Raw genomic sequence first — 19,460 nt, 5'->3', positions numbered from 1 at the left:
GTGCCAGTCCTGAGGGAGCTTAACTGCTCCCAGACAAGATGAGTGCAGGTCCTTAGCCCAGCCCTCTTACCTATCTGCATGACTCTCCCAAAGACAGACGCGTTGTCCACTGTGCTGCAGTTCCACCGTCGCTGCCGGAACTGGTGCTGGCATTCCTTGATGCCCGTCTTGGCTCCCTCCCCTATGTAGGCCATGTGCTCCTGGTACAATTGGCACAGCTTCCTCTGGCCAGGGGAGAGCCCAGGAAGCTGGCTGCACACAGGCTGGGCACCGATGATAAACATCTCGGGTCTCTGCACCGGGTTCATAGCTAATGACCTACAACAGCAATCCAGAAAGGGGAAAACAGGCCCAGGAGTGAGCATACGCCTGTGTGCAGCATGAAGTCATTCATTCAACACATTCATTGACTGCTTCCCTGTGTACAAGGTGTTGGAAAGAAAAATTAGTAAATCAGAGTGCTGGCCTTCAAAGGACAAATGAAGGAAACTGAGGCATGCGAGACTGCCAAATGCCTCAGACAGACTGGAGCTTCTGGATCTGCTGTGATCAGATAGGAAAATAGCTCTTATGGCTGAAGAGAAGCCTTTATAAGGAGATGGCCAGAGTTTGAACTGACTCTTAAGAATCGGGGAGCACACAGATAAGAAGACAAGGGGTGGGGGTGCAGCTCTTCATTTTAGGTAGAGAGCAAAAAGAGCCAAACCTCAATGGGAGAGCACAAGCCTCATTCAAGGAGTGGGAGTGACTAGTCCAGGGCAGCCCAAGTGCACGATACACCACGGAAAGCAATCAATTCCTTTCTGCGAAGCTTCCTCGTGCCTTTAAAATCCAATCGCTTTCCATACATCACAATCTATTCTCCATGTTTTCACTGCCATGTCTCACTTCGAGCATCCCCTCATCCACTCTTCACCAGTTCAGAGGCTCTGCCTTTTGCTCTCATCTACCAGTCACACAGAGCATTAGATGAGAAGGCTGCAGATTTGCCATCTGAGTAAAAATGCCAGTGGCAGAGACCACGCAAAATAGGTAGTGATCGCCTGCCATTTCCATGTCAGCTTGGCAACGACAATAGCCTTTAAAACACAAGAAGAAAGCCACCCAGGGTGCTGTGAACCCCTCACCTGCTCTTCAGACTTAGAAAAGAGGAATTCTGTCTCCTACCAGCAAAACACACAAAACCAGGGAACAAAAAACTACCAGGTACTGACTGATATTCTTGTTGACCCAATAGCAATTTCTAACAATTCATGGGCATGAGGCAAGGTCCAAGGAAAAGGGAATGTGGACAAGATTAGACAAAAAAAAAAAAAAAAACAAAACAAAACAAAAAAAACGAATGTGTCCTTTAACCTCAAGAAACCCTTACCTTTGTAAGGGTTCTTGAGAGAGACACAGAGCGTTCTTAGTTTTCCTGGGATAAAAGAGGCCCTTAGTATTCCTAGGAATCAAGGCATAATGGTGACATACGGTGCCCTTCCTTCTCATCTCAGTCGTTGAAGACCTCAGGCTGTGCAGGCAGGACCTCAGCCCCTCTTACTCACCACCAGGAGTTGGCTTCTATCAGAAGGTGAACCCAGCTGGACAGCAGAGCAGCCGTGAAGAGCAGCAGCAGGCTGGGCATGGTTGGCCTCAGCCCTCCCCAGTGCCCTGGGACTGACAGCTTCCAGAGTAGGGCTCCCTGGAGAAAACAGAAATAAAGAGAGAGTCGGTGTGGAAACTCAGCGAATAAGGGCAGACCAGGAGCCAGGGGTGAGGTGGAGAAAAGTGCACTGATGCTTACACACTCTTTCCAGCCTCTTTTCCAGCCTCTCTCCAGCCTCCAACTCCCGCCGCTCATCTTCCCACCCTAGGGCTTCTGTCTCTTACCCCAAACTGTGGGAACCCTGCGCAGGACCTAATTCCCAAAGAAATAATGAGCTGAGAAACCAGAAAGAAAAACGAAAACAAGTCATTTCCAGAACGGAGCTTGCGCGGTTCCTCCGTTGGGTATCCGGGAGGCCACTCTGTCTGGGGCAAAGCACACCTGCGCGTGCTGCCGAACATCCACAGAACTGAGGCCCACCCTACCCAGTCCAGCCCCTCCCTGCCTCTCACTCCAGCCCAGAGACTTACTCCTCTGACCATCAGGCTCTCCTTTGTGAAATTAAAAAATGGTGAATTGAATTTACCTGCGCCCAAAGCGGAGTCTCCCCTCTCCATCTGTGCCCTTCTCACCCTCAGCAAGTTTTCCGAATCCCAACCCTTGTTTACAGATCAAGGACTTTTCACTTTCTCAAGGCACCTTCTTCGAGAAACGTAAAAGTCACATCGCAAACCGCCGGCCTGGAAAGCTTTGGTGGCTGAGGTGGTGCCTCCCTAGGCGGCTCCTGCCCCTCCTGCCACCGTGACCCTCGAGGGCGGCACTGAGCATCTTGCCCAGCAGCTGAGCCAGGGACACTGCCAGCGCCAGGCGGCAGTTCTGGCATCAAACGCCTGAGCTGAGGACGCATCTTCCAGAAGCCACAGCCCTTCCCTGGTAGCTCCCAGGTGTGCCACCTCTTGGCCTCCTGCCTGCTCTAACTCAGCCTGTGCCTCTATCCTTCCCCAAGAACCCCAATCCCCAGCCCCTCAGACCCACGGCAGATCCGTGCTGCTGGACCCCAGAGCGAGCCTACGCCTACAGACACACGCCCCCTGCGGCTCCCCCGCAGTCCTCCCGGGCCTCCATCTGGGCGTGACCCGCGCCTCCAGCGGCCTCCCCGGGGCCCCTGAGGCCCCGGACCTGATGCGCGCGGCCCCGCGCGCCCCGGCTCACTTCGCCACTCTCGCGCGTCGGCGTCCCCAGGCTTTCCGGGAGGGGGCGGCAGGTGCTTCGGGTCATCAGCCCAGGAAGTATTTTTGTGCTGGGACCACCAGGAGAGGGAGGTGGCCCGAGCAGGGTCCAGGAGAGCTGAGACACAGCCTTTCCCCCACCCCCTTTGGGTTTTCCTTTTCGAAGTCTCAGCTGGGGCGGGGGCACCAACAGGCAGGTGTGTGGGGCCGGCAGGGGACAGATCAAAGAAGAAACTTGCTCCTTCCCCTTTGTCATGCAGAGCCAGCTCGGAAATGAGCCGGCCTCCAGCCCGGGACTAGCAGCTCCCGCACCCGACTCTCCTCAGACCTCCCCTCCTCTGAAGGATGCCCCTCCTCCTCCCCCCTCCCCCCATAAATCCTCCTCGTCCCCCAGGGCGGGAGGTATGTGAATGCACCGACTGGAACCAAGAGAGATGGAGCAGAGATAGGGCTGGCACCAGGAGCTAATGGTTTTATGGATGGGAGGGGACCAGGTCCCGGGTAGGGAGGACGAGAGAAAAGCTTCAAAGCGTTTCCTTGTCCAAATATCCTTAACTCCACCTACCAGTCCTTCCCGGGATTGCAAAGCTAGGGCTGCCCCGGGCCTCCAGCTTCTCCAGCCTTCTCCCTGCGCCCCGCAGCCTCCTGCCCAGCCCATGCCCAGCCCACCACCCTGCGGCCTGCAACACCTACTCTCCCAGGGGACTTTGATCCTCACACATTTCCACCGCCAGGTAGCAGAGTTCTTCTTCCCCACCTGTGACACTTGTCCCTCACGCCAGTGCCTCTCACCTGTCACCCTTCCATCAGGCTCCAGTGAAATCTCTCTGGCCCTGCAGGTCCTAGTTTCAGCCCAGGCTACATTGTTTTCTGAGCCAAAGACAGGCGTTGGTCCCTGCCGATGGTCACTGTGGCTTTGACTGCCTCAAGGACAGGCTGACACGGCAACTAGGGCCAGACTTCCCAGGAGCTGCGAATCCCGCCCTCGGTGCCTAATAAACATATATGGAGTCAGGAATCTCTCCCGCAGCTGTTTCCACTCCGCCCCTCGACCCCCGCCCCTGCCCTCAGCTTTCCACCAGACTCTCAGCCCATTAAAAGCGTGTTTTTAAAATTGCCCCCCAAAATGGCTCTAACATGTGCAGTGGCTTCTTTCTCTGACTTCCAGATGTGTGGTACATGAAATTGAATTCCCTCATACACACGTGGGTGCACACTCGCACACACACACCAACCCCCTCTGGATGCTCTCTATCCCGGTGGACAGATGCAAGCCAATCCTTGAGTGGCCACAGCACTGAAGCCAGGCAGCTGTTTGCCCTCTCCTACATTCTTGTGCTGGGGTGGGCTGGGGTGGGAGGAGAAAGGACCCCTTAAAAGGTAAATGCTGGTGACTGGTTTCATCAGCATGAGCAGAATGGAAACTTCTTGCCTCAACCTGACTGGGGAGGCAGGAAGCTGTATGGGGGCTGATGGTTTTGTGTTAATGAGCAGGTCACATTGGGACCCCGTTTACGGGTCACTCTTGAGATTTATAGCAGGATTGAACCAGGGGAGGCTCTCCGTTGTGTAGGAAGAAAGATCTGGTAAATGCCCAGCAGGCAGGGAAAGGTCTTTGCAATAACTACAGACATCCCCACTAAAAAGTTTCCCCTTCTTAAGATGCAAATGCCAATTCAAACACACCAAACACATTAGTTAAGAATGTGGGGATCTTTGGGAGGCTGAGGTGAACAGATTATCTGTGATCAGGAGTTCGAGACCAGCTTGGCCAACATGGTGAAAGCCCGTCTGTAATAAAAAACACAAAAATTACCCGGATGTGGTGGTGCACACCTGTAATCCCAGCTACTTGGGAGGTTGAGGCAGGAGAATCACTTGAACCCATGAGGTGGAGGTTGCAGTGAGCTGAGATCGCACTACTGCACTCCAGCCTGGGTGACAGAGCAAGACTCCATTAAAAAAGAAAAAAAAAGAATGTGGGAATCAGTGTCTCTATTCTTTAGTAATTACTGGAAGACTGTGGGGAGGGAAAGATGCAAAATTCCCAATCAGGATCCTTCCACAAGCCAGAATGAGCTGGTCAGACATCTGCTCTGCTCCTCCTCTTCATTCAGCCATTCAGCCATTCAATACATTCATTAATCAAATGAATTACACACCGGGTGCCTAGTATGTGCCAGTTACTGCTCTAAGTGCCAGAGATATGGCAGCAAACAAACAAATACTAATACGTCGGGTCCAGTAAATACTATGAGAAAAATAAAGAGGGGACCAGAATCAAGTATGGGAAGGGGTGGTACTACACTTGGTGTAGGGTTCTTGGGAAGACTACTTTCTGAAATATCTGTGCCCCCAAAACCACTGTGTAGGCAGGATGGTGGGAGTGGGTGTAACCCTGCTACACCTCCAAGACTCCCTCTACGGCATGTCCAAGAGACAGCACTGTCTCACTTCACCATCACAACCAAAGAGGTGCGTGTTTGAAGACAGGAACTCCAGGATCTCTTCCTTTTTCTGCTAGGAACTTCCTTTTTCTGCTAGTCACCACCCATTTTCATTCTCTTAAGGGACCACATCCATCAAGCCTAGAGTTGAGACCTAAAAGAGGGCCCGGGACAGGTAGAGCTGAGCCCCCAAGCATGTCTGTGCTTTCTACCATACTTCAGAGCAGTGCCTGAAAAAAAATCCCCTCCCCACAGACAGACGAGGGGTGATTCCAGGTCCTCAGCCATTCACACAGTCCCTAGACTGAAGCCTAGGACTGACGTTCCAGTGCCCAGAACTCAAGCATCTCTGGATTCCTTCGGGAAATGTAACCACCTCCCACCCCGCCCCTCTCCCCAGACAGGCAGCCTCACATCTAGAAACCTATGCAGAAATAGCCATGAGGCTACGTGGGCACCTCTTCAAGGTTGCTGAGCAGGCTCCTTTGCCATTGAGCTCATACCTTCCAAGAGGCCTTCCCTGATCAACCCTCCCAGAGAAGGTCCCTACTGCCATTATTTTACTCCTAATTTCTCACATGCTTTTGCCACAGCCTTTAATGTGACATGGAACAGTGTGGCATGCTCATCTGTCGTGGTTTTGTTTCTTTCCCTCATATGCTCTGGGAATGGTCTTATTGACCATTTTCTCCCCAGTGGATAGGATAGTACACAAGGGTATGTGGGAGGTGCTAGAAAAATAGTTGTTGACTGAAAGAAAAGAAAAGCACTCTTACTTGGTCACCCAATGGGGAGCTATTGAATGTGTGATTTAAAACTACACTTGTGGCCAGGTGCAGGGACTCACATCTGTAATCCTAGCACTTTGAGAGGCCAAGATGGGAAGCTTGCTTGAGTACAGGAGTTCAAGACCAGCCTAGGTAACACAGTGAGACCCTGTCTCTACAGAAAATTTAAAAAGTTAGCTGAGCATGGTGGTGCATGGGAGGCTGAGGCCAGAGGATTGCTTGAGCCAAGGAGTTCGAGGCTGTAGTGAGTCGTGATTGTGCTACTGCACTTCACTTCAGTGTGGGTGACAGATTGAGATCCTGTCTCAAAAAAAAAAGAAGAAGAAGAAGAGAAAAAACAGGCTGAGTGTGGTGGCTCATGCCTGTAATCTTAGCATTTTGGGAGGCCAAAGCAGGCGGATCACCTGAGGTCAGGAGTTCAAGACCAGCCTAACCAACATGGTGAAACCCATCTCTACTAAAAATACAAAAATTAGCTGGGCATGGTGGTGGGCTCCTGTAATCCCAGCTACTTGGGAGGCTGAGGCAGGAGAATTGCTTGAACCTGGGAGGTGGAGGTTGCAGTGAGCCAAGATTGCACCACTGCACTCTAACCTGTGTGACAAAGTAAGACTCTGACTCAAAAAAAAAAAAAAGAGAAAAAATAAGAATACATTTGCGGCTGGGCGCGGTGGCTCAAGCCTGTAATCCCAGCACTTTGAGAGGCCAAGGCGGGTGGATCATGAGGTCGAGAGATCGAGACCATCCTGGTCAACATAGTGAAACCCCGTCTCTACTAAAAAAACAAAAAACTAGCTGGGCGTGGTGGCGCGTGCCTGTAATCCCAGCTACTTAGGAGGCTGAGGCAGGAGAATTGCCTGAGCCCAGGAGGCGGAGGTTGCAGTGAGTGAGCCGAGATCGCGCCATTGCACTCCAGCCTGGGTAACAAGAGCGAAACTCCGTCTCAAAAAAAAAAAAAAAAAAAGAATACATTTGCAATTTTGTTAGCATTCCTGGCGTCACAGGGTAGACCATCTTAGCAATCTTTGGAAAGGAAATGCTTCCCTTTGTGAACTCCTGGCTGCATTGCTGTTGAAGGGTGGGCCTCGGACTGGATGATTTCCATGGGACAGGGGCAGGGGCAGGTGGAGGAGGAGAGGAGTTGCTAGCTGGAGTCCTGTGCCTTCTCTCCCTTTGGCCACTCATTTATCCTACTGCAGAGAAAGACTGTTTATGAACCTCAGAACAATAGACAAATACCTCCTAAAGTGTACATCAGGTTCACTCATTTCCTTCCCAATTTCCAAGTGAGTACTCATCCTCCTGACATCTAAACACCAGAGTCATTCTTTGTGGTCTCACTCACAACTGCACATAGATACAATACCAGTTTTCTCTAAAATACCAATTTTACATCATAATATTCCCCTATTTGAAAACTTACAGTGGTTCCCAGTTCCTTATTTCCAACTTGGCTTCATCTTACCTCCTATTGTTTTCCTGACTCTCCCAATACCGTCTTCTTTTCCAATCTCCTTCCACTCCTAGTAGAACAAACCCTACTTTTCCCCCAAAACCTCATTCTGATCCTCTTCCCAAGGACGCATTCTCCTCTGCTCTGCTGCAGGCCGAATCTTAAGCTACTTTCCAGTTCATGCTCAGGATTCACTCCCTCCATCCAACTGTGCGTGATGAACCTCACCCACGAAAATCTCATTCCCTGAGACCTCTTTGGCTTTTACGAATCCACGTGTCTGCTCTGAACCTCCCTGCCCCACATATGCTGCCTTGCGCTGTTTTTCAGGTGAAATATATACTTCTTACTTCTCTAGTAGATCAAATGGTTCCCAAAGGTTCAAACTTACCTTTTCTGCTTTCTTTGAGAGCCCTTTTGTGCCCAGTGTTGTTTTACCCGGCAGTAACAAGTGTCTCTTGACTGATAGCCAGTGACAACAGCTAGGATTAATCAACATTTATTGAGCACCTCCTAGTGCACTGAACTCAGTGTTTTACATCTATTTTTCCCACTTAATCTTTACTAAAATTTGTGGTATATGTCATTATTATTCTCATTTTGAAAACAGGAAACTAAAATTAAGTAATTGTTCATACAGCAATTGAATGGTTGACCCTAGCTTGGAATCCAGATCTTTCTACTTTTCCCCAAACACAGGTCCTCTCTGCCACTAGAGCACAACGCCTCCTCTGCTTTCTTTTCTTTTCTTTTTGGAGTCAGTCTTTCTCCATTGGCCAGGCTGGAGTGCAATGGCATGATCTCAGCTCACAGCAACTTCGGCCTCCCAGGTTCAAGCAATTCTCATGCCTCAGCCTCCCGAGTGGCTGGGATTACAGGCATGAACCACCACGCCCAGCTAATTTTTGTATTTTTAGTAGAGACGGGTTTCACCAGGTTAGCCAGGCTGGTCCCAATCTCCTGACCTCAGGTCACCCACCTGCCTCGGCCTCCCAAAGTGCTGAGATTACAGTCGTGAGCCACCACACCCGGCCCGCTTTCTTTTCTTCATCGCACCATTGCCCTGCTACTAAGGCTGTGAATGGCATGACAGTCAGAAAACAACATTCTGTTATACAAGAGGTAACACAAAAAGCAAGGTCTGTAAAACATGCCAAGTTACTAGTATAATACACACATACATACACACGAGCCTTGTGGGCGGAAAGAGCTAGACTTCTCCCCTAGCCAAAATGCTATGCGGGTTGAGAACAGGCCAGGCTGCTTAAAGCTGGAGGAATTAAAATATAATAGTTTTAAAGAGGTGGTACTTAATTTTATTTTGGGATGGAAAAGACAAACCAGGTTAAGAGCTAAGGGTCTGGCAGGGTGGACCCTGGTTTGGTGTGAGGGGCTCACGGGAGACACTGGCAAAGGTGGGGTGCAGAGTGAATGTGAAGACACAAAGGTTTGGAGAAAACGTGGAAGGACGTTTTAGATCAGCCTTAACAGTGAAACTGACCAAGAAACTATGTCCTCAGCAAGAGAAGACTACTTTGATAGCACAAAATTGTCTTGCCTTTCCATGGATACAGCGACCAAAGAGCTCTTTACAAAGCCTCGATTTGACCACGTGACTTCTCTGCTTAAAACCCTTCAAAGGTTTCGTATCTCCTAAAGGATGGAGTCATAACTCCTCACCACATTACACGAGGCCATCCAGAATCTGACCCCGCCAACCTTGCCATCCTCTTTAGGATTTCACTTTTTGCTCTAGAACCCCAAACTCCTTATACCTCTTCACCCAGCCCACCCTGTTTCTCCCCACTGTGCCTTGCTGCCTTCTGGGAATGGTTTTTTTTTCCTCTGTGCAAAGCAGCCTTCTTTGACATTGAGGTCACACTTTCCAAGAGAGCCCTTCCCTGACCATCCCATCCAGAGAAGGCCCCCAGCACAACCATTCTGTTTCTAGCTTTTCGTATGTTTTTGCCGCAGCATTTAACGTGACATGGAAGTGTGGCATGCTCATCTGTTGTGGTTTTGTTTCTTTCCCTCATATGCTCTGGAAATGGTTTTAAATAAATACCATTTTCTCCTCTGTGGATAAGTGCACAAGGGCATTTGGGAGGTGCTAGAAAAATATTTGTTGACTGAAAGAAAAGAAAAGCCCTCCTCTGGGTCTCAGGGAAAGAGGAAGCAGGCCACGAAGGCCAGCCTCTCTTGAAGACAAGGAGCGTCCCTTTGGCTTCCGTACAACTCGGTCCATTCACCTTGACGGAGCTGCTTTGACTGTGCCTCCCCTTTTTGAGACTCCACTGCTAATTGAGATTTTGGAGATTCCTGGTCCCAGACATATCTCTCTGCCTTCTCCTCAAAGACATAAGTAACATTTAGCTTCTAAGAGTAAAGTCCGGCACTGCTTAATAAGATAATGTGAAAATGTGGCCGGGTGCAGTGGATATCCCAGCACTTTGGGAGGCCAAGGTGGGTGGATCATGAGGTCAAGAGATCGAGACCATCCTGGCCAAAATGGTGAAACCCTGTCTCTATTTAAAAAAAAAAAAAACAACACTGGGATTATAGGCATGAGCCACTGCACCCGGCCCTTATGTCCCATTCTTATCTCTTGAAAGAATAAATGAATTTCCCCACGTCCAGTTATCTAACTTTCAAAGTAACAGCCTGTACCCATGTTTCTCAAAGTGTGGTCTGCTGTATCAACATCATTTAGAAACTTGTTAGAAATACAAATTCTTTTTTTTTTTTTTTTTTTGAGACGGAGTTTCACTCTCGTTACCCAGGCTGGAGTGCAATGGCGCCATCTCTGCTCACCGCAACCTCCGCCTCCTGAGTTCAGGCAATTCTCCTGCCTCAGCCTCCTGAGTAGCTGGGATTACAGGCACGCGCCACCACGCCCAGCTAATTTTTGTATTTTTAGTAGAGATGGGGTTTCACTATGTTGACCAGGATGGTCTCGATCTCTTGACCTCGTGATCCACCCGCCTCGGCCTCCCAAAGTGCTGGGATTACAGGCTTGAGCCACCGCGCCCGGCCTAGAAATACAAATTCTTAAGCCCCGCCAAGACCTAATAAATCTGATGCTCTGTGGATGAAGCCTAGCAATCTGTCCTAACAAGCCCTGCAAGTGATTCCAATGCCCATGAAAATTTGAGAACCACTGTAATTTAAGCCATCCATGGAAATAAGCAATGAATTAATACACTAATTCCTTCAAGTAACACGTATGTATTTTATTATATTATTTATTTATTTATTTATTTATTTTTGAGATGGAGTTTCGCTCTTGTTACCTAGGCTGGAGTGCAATGGCGCGATCTCGGCTCACCGCAACCTCCGCCTCCTGGGTTCAGGCAATTCTCCTGCCTCAGCCTCCTGAGTAGCTGGGATTACAGGCACGCGCCACCACGCTCAGCTAATTTTTTGTATTTTTAGTAGAGACAGGGTTTCACCGTGTTGACCAGGATGGTCTCGATCTCTTGACCTCGTGATCCACCCGCCTCGGCCTCCCAAAGTGCTGGGATTACAGGCTTGTGCCACCGCGCCCGGCCTATTTTATTATTTATGTGTTTATTTATTTTTGAGACAGAGTTTCACTTTTGTCACCCGGGCTGGAGTACAGTGGTGTGATCTTGGCTTACTGCAACCTCCACCTCCCGAGTTCGAGTGATTCTCCTGCCTCAGCCTCCCAAGTAGCTGGGATTACAGGTGCAAACCATCACACCCAGCTAATTTTGTATTTTCAGTAGAAAAGGGGTTTCTCCATGTCGGCCAGGCTGGTCTCAAACTCCTGACCTTAGGCGATCCGCCCACCTCGGCCTCCCAAAGTGCTGGGATTACAAGTGAACACCTCTGCACCTGGCCTGAACTGTATACTTTCAATGGGTGAACTGTATGGTATGTAAATTATATCTCAGGAAAGCTGTTACAGTTTTAAAAGTGTCACTGATGATGCAGTTAATTCCACCCCACTGTAGATGTCTGTGCATCAGGAAATAGGTCAAGAATAGCAACACTCTTGACTGGTTGGGTGCAGTGGCTCACGTCTGTAATCCCAGCACTTTGGGAGGCTAAGGTGGGTGGATCATTTGAGGTCAGGAGTTTGAGACCTGCCTGGCCAACATGGTGAAACCCCACCTCTACTAAAAATATAAAAATCAGCTGGGTGTGGTGGCAGAAGCCTGTAGTCCCAGCTACTCAGGAGCCCAGGCAGGAGAATCACTTCAACCTGGGAGGTGGAGAATAGAATGGATAGAACAATTAACTGTGATATACTATGACAAATGTCAGAGTTACACAAAACCATATGCATGGTTCCTATGAACATAATGTTGAGAAGAAGTAAGTCTTAAGAAAGTACATGAACTATGGTTCCATTCATAGCAAAACTATCTCATTTAGGGATCCACACATTGGTGGTTAAGCCATAAAGAAAAGCAAGGAAATGATCATGTCAGGGAGGGAGGGGGCTGTGATGAGGAAGGGGCTGGAGGAAGTTCCCGGGATGCCAGTGATGTTCTATTTCCCAACCTAGCGGCGGATATGTGGCAGTTCACACTAGAGCTATTTATTAGGTGGTGCATATATTATGCTGTATGCAATTTTCTGCATTATATTATACAACAAAAATATTTAAAAATGAAAAAGTCTTATTAATACCTAAAGGACTGAATGAAGGTCATTATATATTATATTTTCTTGGTGGAAAGTACAACTATAGTCTTGTGGGGCATGTGACTTTATTTTTATTTTTTGACTTAAAAAAGAGGACAGTCATACTCAAAAAGAAATAAATGTTGGGAAATTTAGGTACAGAGACAACCGCATGAGATAATTATTTGAGGCCGGGCGTGGTGGCTCACGCCTGTAATCCAAGCACTTTGGAGGCCAAGGCGGGCGGATCACCTGAGGTCGGGAGTTCAAGACCAGCCTGACCAACATGGTGAAACCCCGTCTTAAAAAAAAAAAAAAAAGATAACTATTTGAGGGCAGGTGGGGCTGGTGGGAGGGGGTTCAGTGCAAACCACATGGGTATCGTGCAGACAGTGCCGGGCCTGGATCAACTGCACATGAACGGCAGCCACAGCGCCAGGAGCTGACTCAGCATTTCGCTTCTTCTCTTGCTCACTCCAGGAAATGAGGATCTGGCAAAATCACCCTCTGTCTCACTGCTTTTTTGTTTTTTTTTTTTTGGGGGGTCAGTTATTACTACTTAGTTCTGTAGCTAGCTGTTTCTCTTGCATGCATTTTTTTTTATAGATACCATTCTTCCCTAAAAAATATTTTTTAAAAGTAGTAACCAAAGATGAATGCAAAAATGTACCAATGACTTTATCTGCAAATTCCCCACCTCTTATAAGAATCCCCGGATGCTCGTCTTTCTTCTCAGCTCAATTAACACAGCCTTTCCCTGCCAGCCTTAATTATTTCTCCCGAGGGTCTCTGTCTCTAGGTCTCTCTCTAGTTCTTCCTTCCAAGCTTTGCTCAATGAATCCACCTAGCCCTGAGGCATAGTATTCCTTTGTGTGATCTGCTTGTGTGTGTGTGTGCGTAATCTACAGTCGGTAGAGATGAAAATAAAAAATTGGGCGGGGAGAGGCTGTACCAGGTCCACCGCGATTGCAGCAGTCTTTTGGGAAGCCTCATCTTCCAAATATTCTGTCTTTTCTCGTTGTTTCTCTAGCTTGCAGGAGAACAAATGTCTTAGGGGTGGGGAGGGGGTGGGGGCTCTGTAGGAATGATGAGATTTAAATTCTGGCCCTTAAGAAAAATGCTAAACTACCTTTTCCCAGAAATGTGTATGTCATTCCCAATGATAATGTACACAATTTGGGAAGCACACAGCAAAACAGACCCAATGGCAGTGCAGAGTGGCAGGGACACAGAAATAAATTCTGAGGGCTCCACATTACAATCTAATGCTTGATGTTCCAGAGAATAGAGCTTCCCAGCTTCCAGCTCCTGGTGCCTGGAGCAGTGTGAAAGTGACCAACTCATGCACTGTGAGATTCCACAAAGTAGGCCGAGCCTATCCCTAACACTCTGGGTCACTGTACAGTTCCCAGAAATGGCAGATACCAGCTGACTCATTTTACTTGGAAAAGCACAATTTTCTTCCCAGGTATTAAGCAAAAGTCCACTGGAAGTCTTATTCCGTGCAGATGATAAGAAAGAGGAGTTTTCCTTCTCCTGAATACTGATGAAATACTTTAAAAGATGCTCTAGAAAAGAAGGCGGAAGTGTATAAGCCACAGGTCAGTGTGGTTTAGGAACCGTTTCAAGAAACATGGCTGTGGACTTTCTTTTCAAGGGCTGGAGGATCGAGGGGTGTTTAGATGCTCTTGTCTTGCAAGTAATCTATTTTCACCAGATCTAGAGTATAGCTGTACTCTAGGGGACCTCAATATACACATTATATATATATATATATATATATATATATATATATATATATGCATATAATTGTGTTTCTTATATATGGCATATATAATAATCATTGTACTAAATGCATTTACAAATCTGGATTTTCACATGTGGTGTTTTCTGAGAGTAGTTATATTGACTCTTTCTAAACAATTCTGTAATTCCGCCCCCGCCCAGCCTCAGAAACTCAGATAAGAAGTTATGGCCTCACCTAATCACAGTCTTCTTGCTCTCTTGAAATCTTACTGAAGCTGCCATCCCTCTCCTTCAAAAACTAGCAATTACCATTTGGAAGAGTAGGATAGTTATTTTATTTTTGTAGACAGGCAGGAGATGAACGTTGCAGTGAGTGGGACAGCGGAAGTACGGCAGCCGGGTGCACAGCACCTGCCATGGCGAGCCCCAGAGCCTGTCTTCATCTGTCAGGTATGCAAGGGCAAGGGCAAAGGCAACACTCTAAAGGCGGAGGGGAGCGGAGAGGCTGCAAGCGAGTTCTCTTCGCCACTCTCTGCTCATGCAGAAATGACACCTGGGTTTTTATTTGGGGAGAAACCAGTAGCTCTAAGTAATGTGGGTCTCTCTAATGCTGTCCCCAGCTGTCAGCCGTGCGTCTCAAACTGCTCCTTCGATTGCGTGGGGAAGACCTTCCAAATCTTCTGAGAGAAGACGAGCCAAGCAGCTTGCCAAAGAAAACCAGAGGCAAAACAGGTTCACGCCTACTCAGGCCCAGCACCAGCTCCTTCCTCACCAATGAGAACGTTCAAAGCCAAGCTGGTCACCTGTCCTGTCTCCCCTTTCAATGCTAAGCAGCTTACAAATTCCCTTTGCCAAAACTAGAGTCCCTGCCAGCAAACCTCAGACCAGGTTCGTGAGTCTCACAAGCCCCGGTTTTGAGAATTAAATAACTTCCGTGGCTGCCTCAGGCAAAAGCATGATCACCAAATTCAGGCCTAGGCAGGTTACAGAGGCTTTTGGTTCACTGTCAAAATTCTTTTTCTTTTACGGCTCTGCCGGGCTTCTTTTCACGGAACTCCTGACCCTCTTGCTAAATTGCTCCCTCGGCTGCCGGCGTTCTTGGTGAGGGCTGCAATGATGGGGGTCAAGCGTTGCTGTCTGGGAAGCACCTAGCATTCAGCAGGCACTCAATAAATGTTAACTGTTCCTCATTTAACAAATGCTTATTGTAGGTTTACCCAGTACACAGCACTGGATAGGATATTCCAATAAATTAATAAAAAGCTACTCTCCTAGGAACTCAGTATTGCTGCCCAAGATGGTAGCCACTGGCCACATGTGGCTATTTAAATTAAAAATGAACTAAAGAAAAACAAGAAAAAATGAACTAAAATTGCTGGATGTAGTGGCTCATGTCTGTAATCCCAGCACTTTGGGAGGCTGAGGCGGTTGGATGAAGGTCAGGAGTTCCAGGCCTGCCTGACCAAGATGGTGAAACTCCATCTCTACTAAAAATACAAAAATTAGCCGGGCGCGGTGGCTCAAGCCTGTAATCCCAGCACTTTGGGAGGCCGAGGCGGGTGGATCACGAGGTCGAGAGATCGAGACCATCCTGGTCAACACGGTGAAACCCCGTCTCTACTAAAAATACAAAAAATTAGCTGGGCATGGTGGCGCGTGCCTGTAATCCCAGCTACTCAGGAGGCTGAGGCAGGAGAATTGCCTGAACCCAGGAGGCGGAGGTTGCGGTGAGCCGAGATTGCGCCATTGCACTCCAGCCTGGGTAACAAGAGCTAAACTCCATCTCAAAAAAAAAAAAAAAAAAAAAAAAAAATTAGCCAGGCACGGTGGCAGGCACCTGTAATCCCAGCTACTCAGGAGGCTGAGGCAGGAGAATCTCTTGAACCCGGGCAGCAGGGGTTGCAGTGAGCTGAGATCGTGCCACTGCACTCCAGCCTGGGCAACAGAGACTCCATCTCAAAAAAAAAGAAAAAAGAAAAAAAAAAAGAACTAAAATTAAATGTTCATTTCCTTTGTTGCAGAAGCCACATTTCAAGGGCTCAGTAGCCCCAAGTGGCTAGTGACTACTGAGAGTTTATGGACTCTCTCGTAGTGCTGGTCTAGAGTGGAAGCCAGGCAAGAAAACAAACCATCACTTGTACAAAACCAAAAGCTCCATCTGAAATGGCACAGTAGGAGCTTTAACAGAGTCACCTGCAATGTACCATACCAATCAAGGTAAGGGTGGCGAACTCTAACCTGCCTCCCGGTAGCGACAGTCCCCCTACCAGCCATGCAGATAATCATTTTCTTTTTCTTCTTTCAACCCTAGCAGATGAAGGAAGAGACCACCATTTTCTATTCCAATGACAACCTATACTTCCCATTGTGACAGATAATCATTAGGAACTAAGACAGTCATTCTGTAATGATCTTGAGAACAATTTTTCATGATCAGAACTAAATGATTTGCTATTTTAAATTTGTTGATCAGAGTAAATGAAAAAGTGCGGACCCAGTGAAAAATGCCAAAAAGTAATTTAAATGGAATTCTTTCTGTGACTCTAATTCAAATCAACTAATATTATTGAGTATCTATTAGGTCTTACTTGAAGTTGAGTAACAGAAACTCTGATAATCTTGCAGTGGTGAGGCAGACATATGTGATTATGATATTTAGCAGGGCAATACTTTATAATATCAATTACTATCCAAACACCTGAGAAAGACTATGTTGTTTCAAGGGTGGGGATGCTTCCTGGGGTTGATGGTGTTTGAATCTGTCCCTAAGGGGAAAGGCACAGTTCCCACAGCTGGAGACAGGAGAATGAGACTCGCCCACTGAGCAAAGGCACAGAGGCCTGAAAAACGCATGAGGCGTAGTTTCAAGTCCAAAATTCAACTTCAGAAAACAGAAAAGTGAAGCGGGAGAGAAAGAGGGACACACAGAGAGAGAGAACCAAAGTCAAAATCTAAAGACAAACAGAAGTCATTAATTGTTGGTGAAGCAGAACCTTCCTACTGGGGCCCCTTACAAGGAGCTGGGTGTCTCCTGTATCTGCAGGAGACCTCTGAGACATTTGAACAGCAGAGGCATCGTCAGATATGGATTTAGGAAAGCTCTGGTAATCGTTTGCTCCAATCATGATGGACAGAGTGTGGAGGGTAAAAGTCTGGAGGCTGGGAGCCCAGCTGGGAGGTCTGATTACGTAGAAACCCTATAAAGTACGGAATGAGAGCACTGTCAGCCTGAGCAAAATGGAGGGGAGGAGGTGTGGACTGTGCCTTAGGCAGCCACGGGATGACAAATGTCAGCTGCGGGAACCAACCACCAGCACAGGCTCCGGGCCGCTGGCTTCTGGTCACTGCTGAATGGAGACGAAGAGTCCTGACTGTGTTCTATTGGCATGTGGCTTTAGGGAGAGCCCACTGTTTCTGTGGTCACCTCCTCAGCTGCATGAGATGGCTGGAGCAGGTGTGATCTTCAGGGGATCCAGCTATCTTGTAAGCACAGGCCATGGATCAGAAAGAGTCACCACTCCTGAAAATACAGTTTGAGGTACATATCCCACCACCTAGGAAGAGTCAGCAGAACCCTCTTATTAAAATCAAGACAAAATGGGCCAGTTGTGGTGGCTCATGCTTGTAATCCCGGCACTTTGGGAGGTCCAGGTGGGTGGATCACCTGAGGTCAGGAGTTCAAGACCAGCCTGATCAACATGGAGAAAACCCATCGCTACTAAACATACAAAAACAGCCGGGTGTGGTGGCACACGCCTGTAATCCCAGCTACTCAGGAGGCTGAGGCAGGAGAATCTCTTGAAACCAGGAGGCAGAGGTTGCGATGAGCTGAGATCATGCCATTGCACTCCAGCCTGGGTAAGAAGAGCAAAACTCTGTCCCAAAAATAAAAATAAAAATTAAGACAAAATGACTGTTAATAGTAGAAATTATTATTAATTATTTCTGCCTTCATAGGCATGTGTATATTTGTCCAAGAAATTACTTCACCCTCATATGATATTCTCTTCCTTCGGACCCTCAAAGTCCATTGTAGCAGAGATCACTTGATGGTCACTGAAACTGCATGCTGCTGGACTACATCACTCAGCATCCATTACACTCAGAGGTGGTCACACAACTGGGTGCTTCTAAAGGCATGCTAGAAGAAGGGATGTCTCCAACCTCCAGGCCTGGCCTCTAAAAATCTCCAGCCAGGAGTCCTCCAAGCTCATTTTTCTTCTTTCAGCTTGATGCAGACAAGCATGGTGGCCTTCAAAGCCAGGCCAAAGATAGAGTGATAAATCAGAAGCAGCCCAGGCCCCAGAATTACCAGGGCGAGAGCTGCTTGATAATAATGAACATCTATTTTAGCTTTTACATGGGCTGGAAATAAATTTCTATGATTTTAGAGCCAATTTACATTTGGGGGAGTTGTTTGTTACAGGAACAGCAAGAGCTTAACTAATACAAACTCTCACAACACTTATTCTGTTTTGTATTAGACTTAGCTATATACTTTTTAACCCCTTTTAGACTGTAAACACCTTATTTTTATTTGTAGTTTCTCAAGGGGTTTCTAAGATTATCAAAGGGACATCAACTGTGCAAGGATTTTTTTTTTTTTTTTTTTTTTTTTTTTGAGACGGAGTTTTGCTCTTGTTACCCAGGCTGGAGTGCAATGGCACGATCTTGGCTCACCGCAACCTCCGCCTCCTGGGTTCAGGCAATTCTCCTGCCTCAGCCTCCTGAGTAGCTGGGATCACAGGCATGCGCCACCATGCCCAGCTAATTTTTTGAATTTTTAGTAGAGATAGGGTTTCACCATGTTGACCAGGATGGTCTCGATCTCTCGACCTCGTGATCTACCCGCCTCAGCCTCCCAAAGTGCTGGGATTACAGGCTTGAGCCACCGCGCCCAGCTGTGCAAGGATTATTATCCCCATTAAACAGATCTAGGCTGGATGTGGTGGCTCACTTCTGCAATCCCAGCAGTTTGGGAGGCCAGGGTGGAAGGATCACTTGAGCCCAGGAGTTCCAGACCAGCCTGGGTAACATAGTGAGACCCCTAACTCTACAAAAATAAAAGCATTAGCCGGACCTGGTAGTGTACGCCCACAGTTCCAGCTACTCAGGAGGCTGAGGTGGGAGGATTGCTTTGGCCTAGGAGCTGGAGGTTGCAGTGAGCCATGATCATGCTGCTGCACTCCAGCTTGGGTGACAGAGAAAGATTGTATCTAAAAAAAATTTTTTTCTAAAGATATAGAGGTATCCAGCCACTTGTTCATCTAAGAACAAAGAGTGAATGAGGCAACAGTGTCTGATTCCTATCCTTTGAGGCCTAGGACATCTTGTACTTCTGGAAAGACAGGGAAGAACACCCTTGAGGTATTGAAAAAAAAAAAGGTTTAATCTCATATGAAGCTACTTGCTGAGAGCAAGATCTAAATAAGAGCTCAGTGTTTCACTAATGCAATTCCAGCCTCCATACAACTGTGTGACCCTAGACAAGTCACACACAGTCTCTGGGTCCCAGGCTTCTCAGTTAGAAAATGACGGGCAGAGCCACAGAAGCCCTGA

General features: G+C 47.8%; 1 protein-coding gene across 1 annotated transcript in view; it reads right to left on the bottom strand.

Annotated features, from left to right (window-relative positions):
• The window catches only part of WNT5B (Wnt family member 5B), a 123,279-nt gene that overhangs the window by 12,907 nt on the left and 90,912 nt on the right, over positions 1-19,460 (bottom strand). The window contains exons 2-3 of the mRNA XM_003934479.3: positions 1,548-1,684; positions 71-318 (exon numbers count right to left, since the gene is read on the bottom strand). Coding sequence (XP_003934528.3) covers positions 71-318; positions 1,548-1,627 — 328 coding nt within the window. The 5' untranslated portion in view covers positions 1,628-1,684. The remainder of the gene's footprint in view (positions 1-70; positions 319-1,547; positions 1,685-19,460) is intronic.

This window comes from Saimiri boliviensis, chromosome 7 (assembly GCF_048565385.1).
Source record: "Saimiri boliviensis isolate mSaiBol1 chromosome 7, mSaiBol1.pri, whole genome shotgun sequence".
NCBI classification, from domain to species: Eukaryota; Metazoa; Chordata; class Mammalia; order Primates; family Cebidae; genus Saimiri; species Saimiri boliviensis.
The sequence above is the reverse complement of the archived record's forward strand: the minus strand, read 5'-3'. Positions and strand labels throughout refer to the sequence as shown.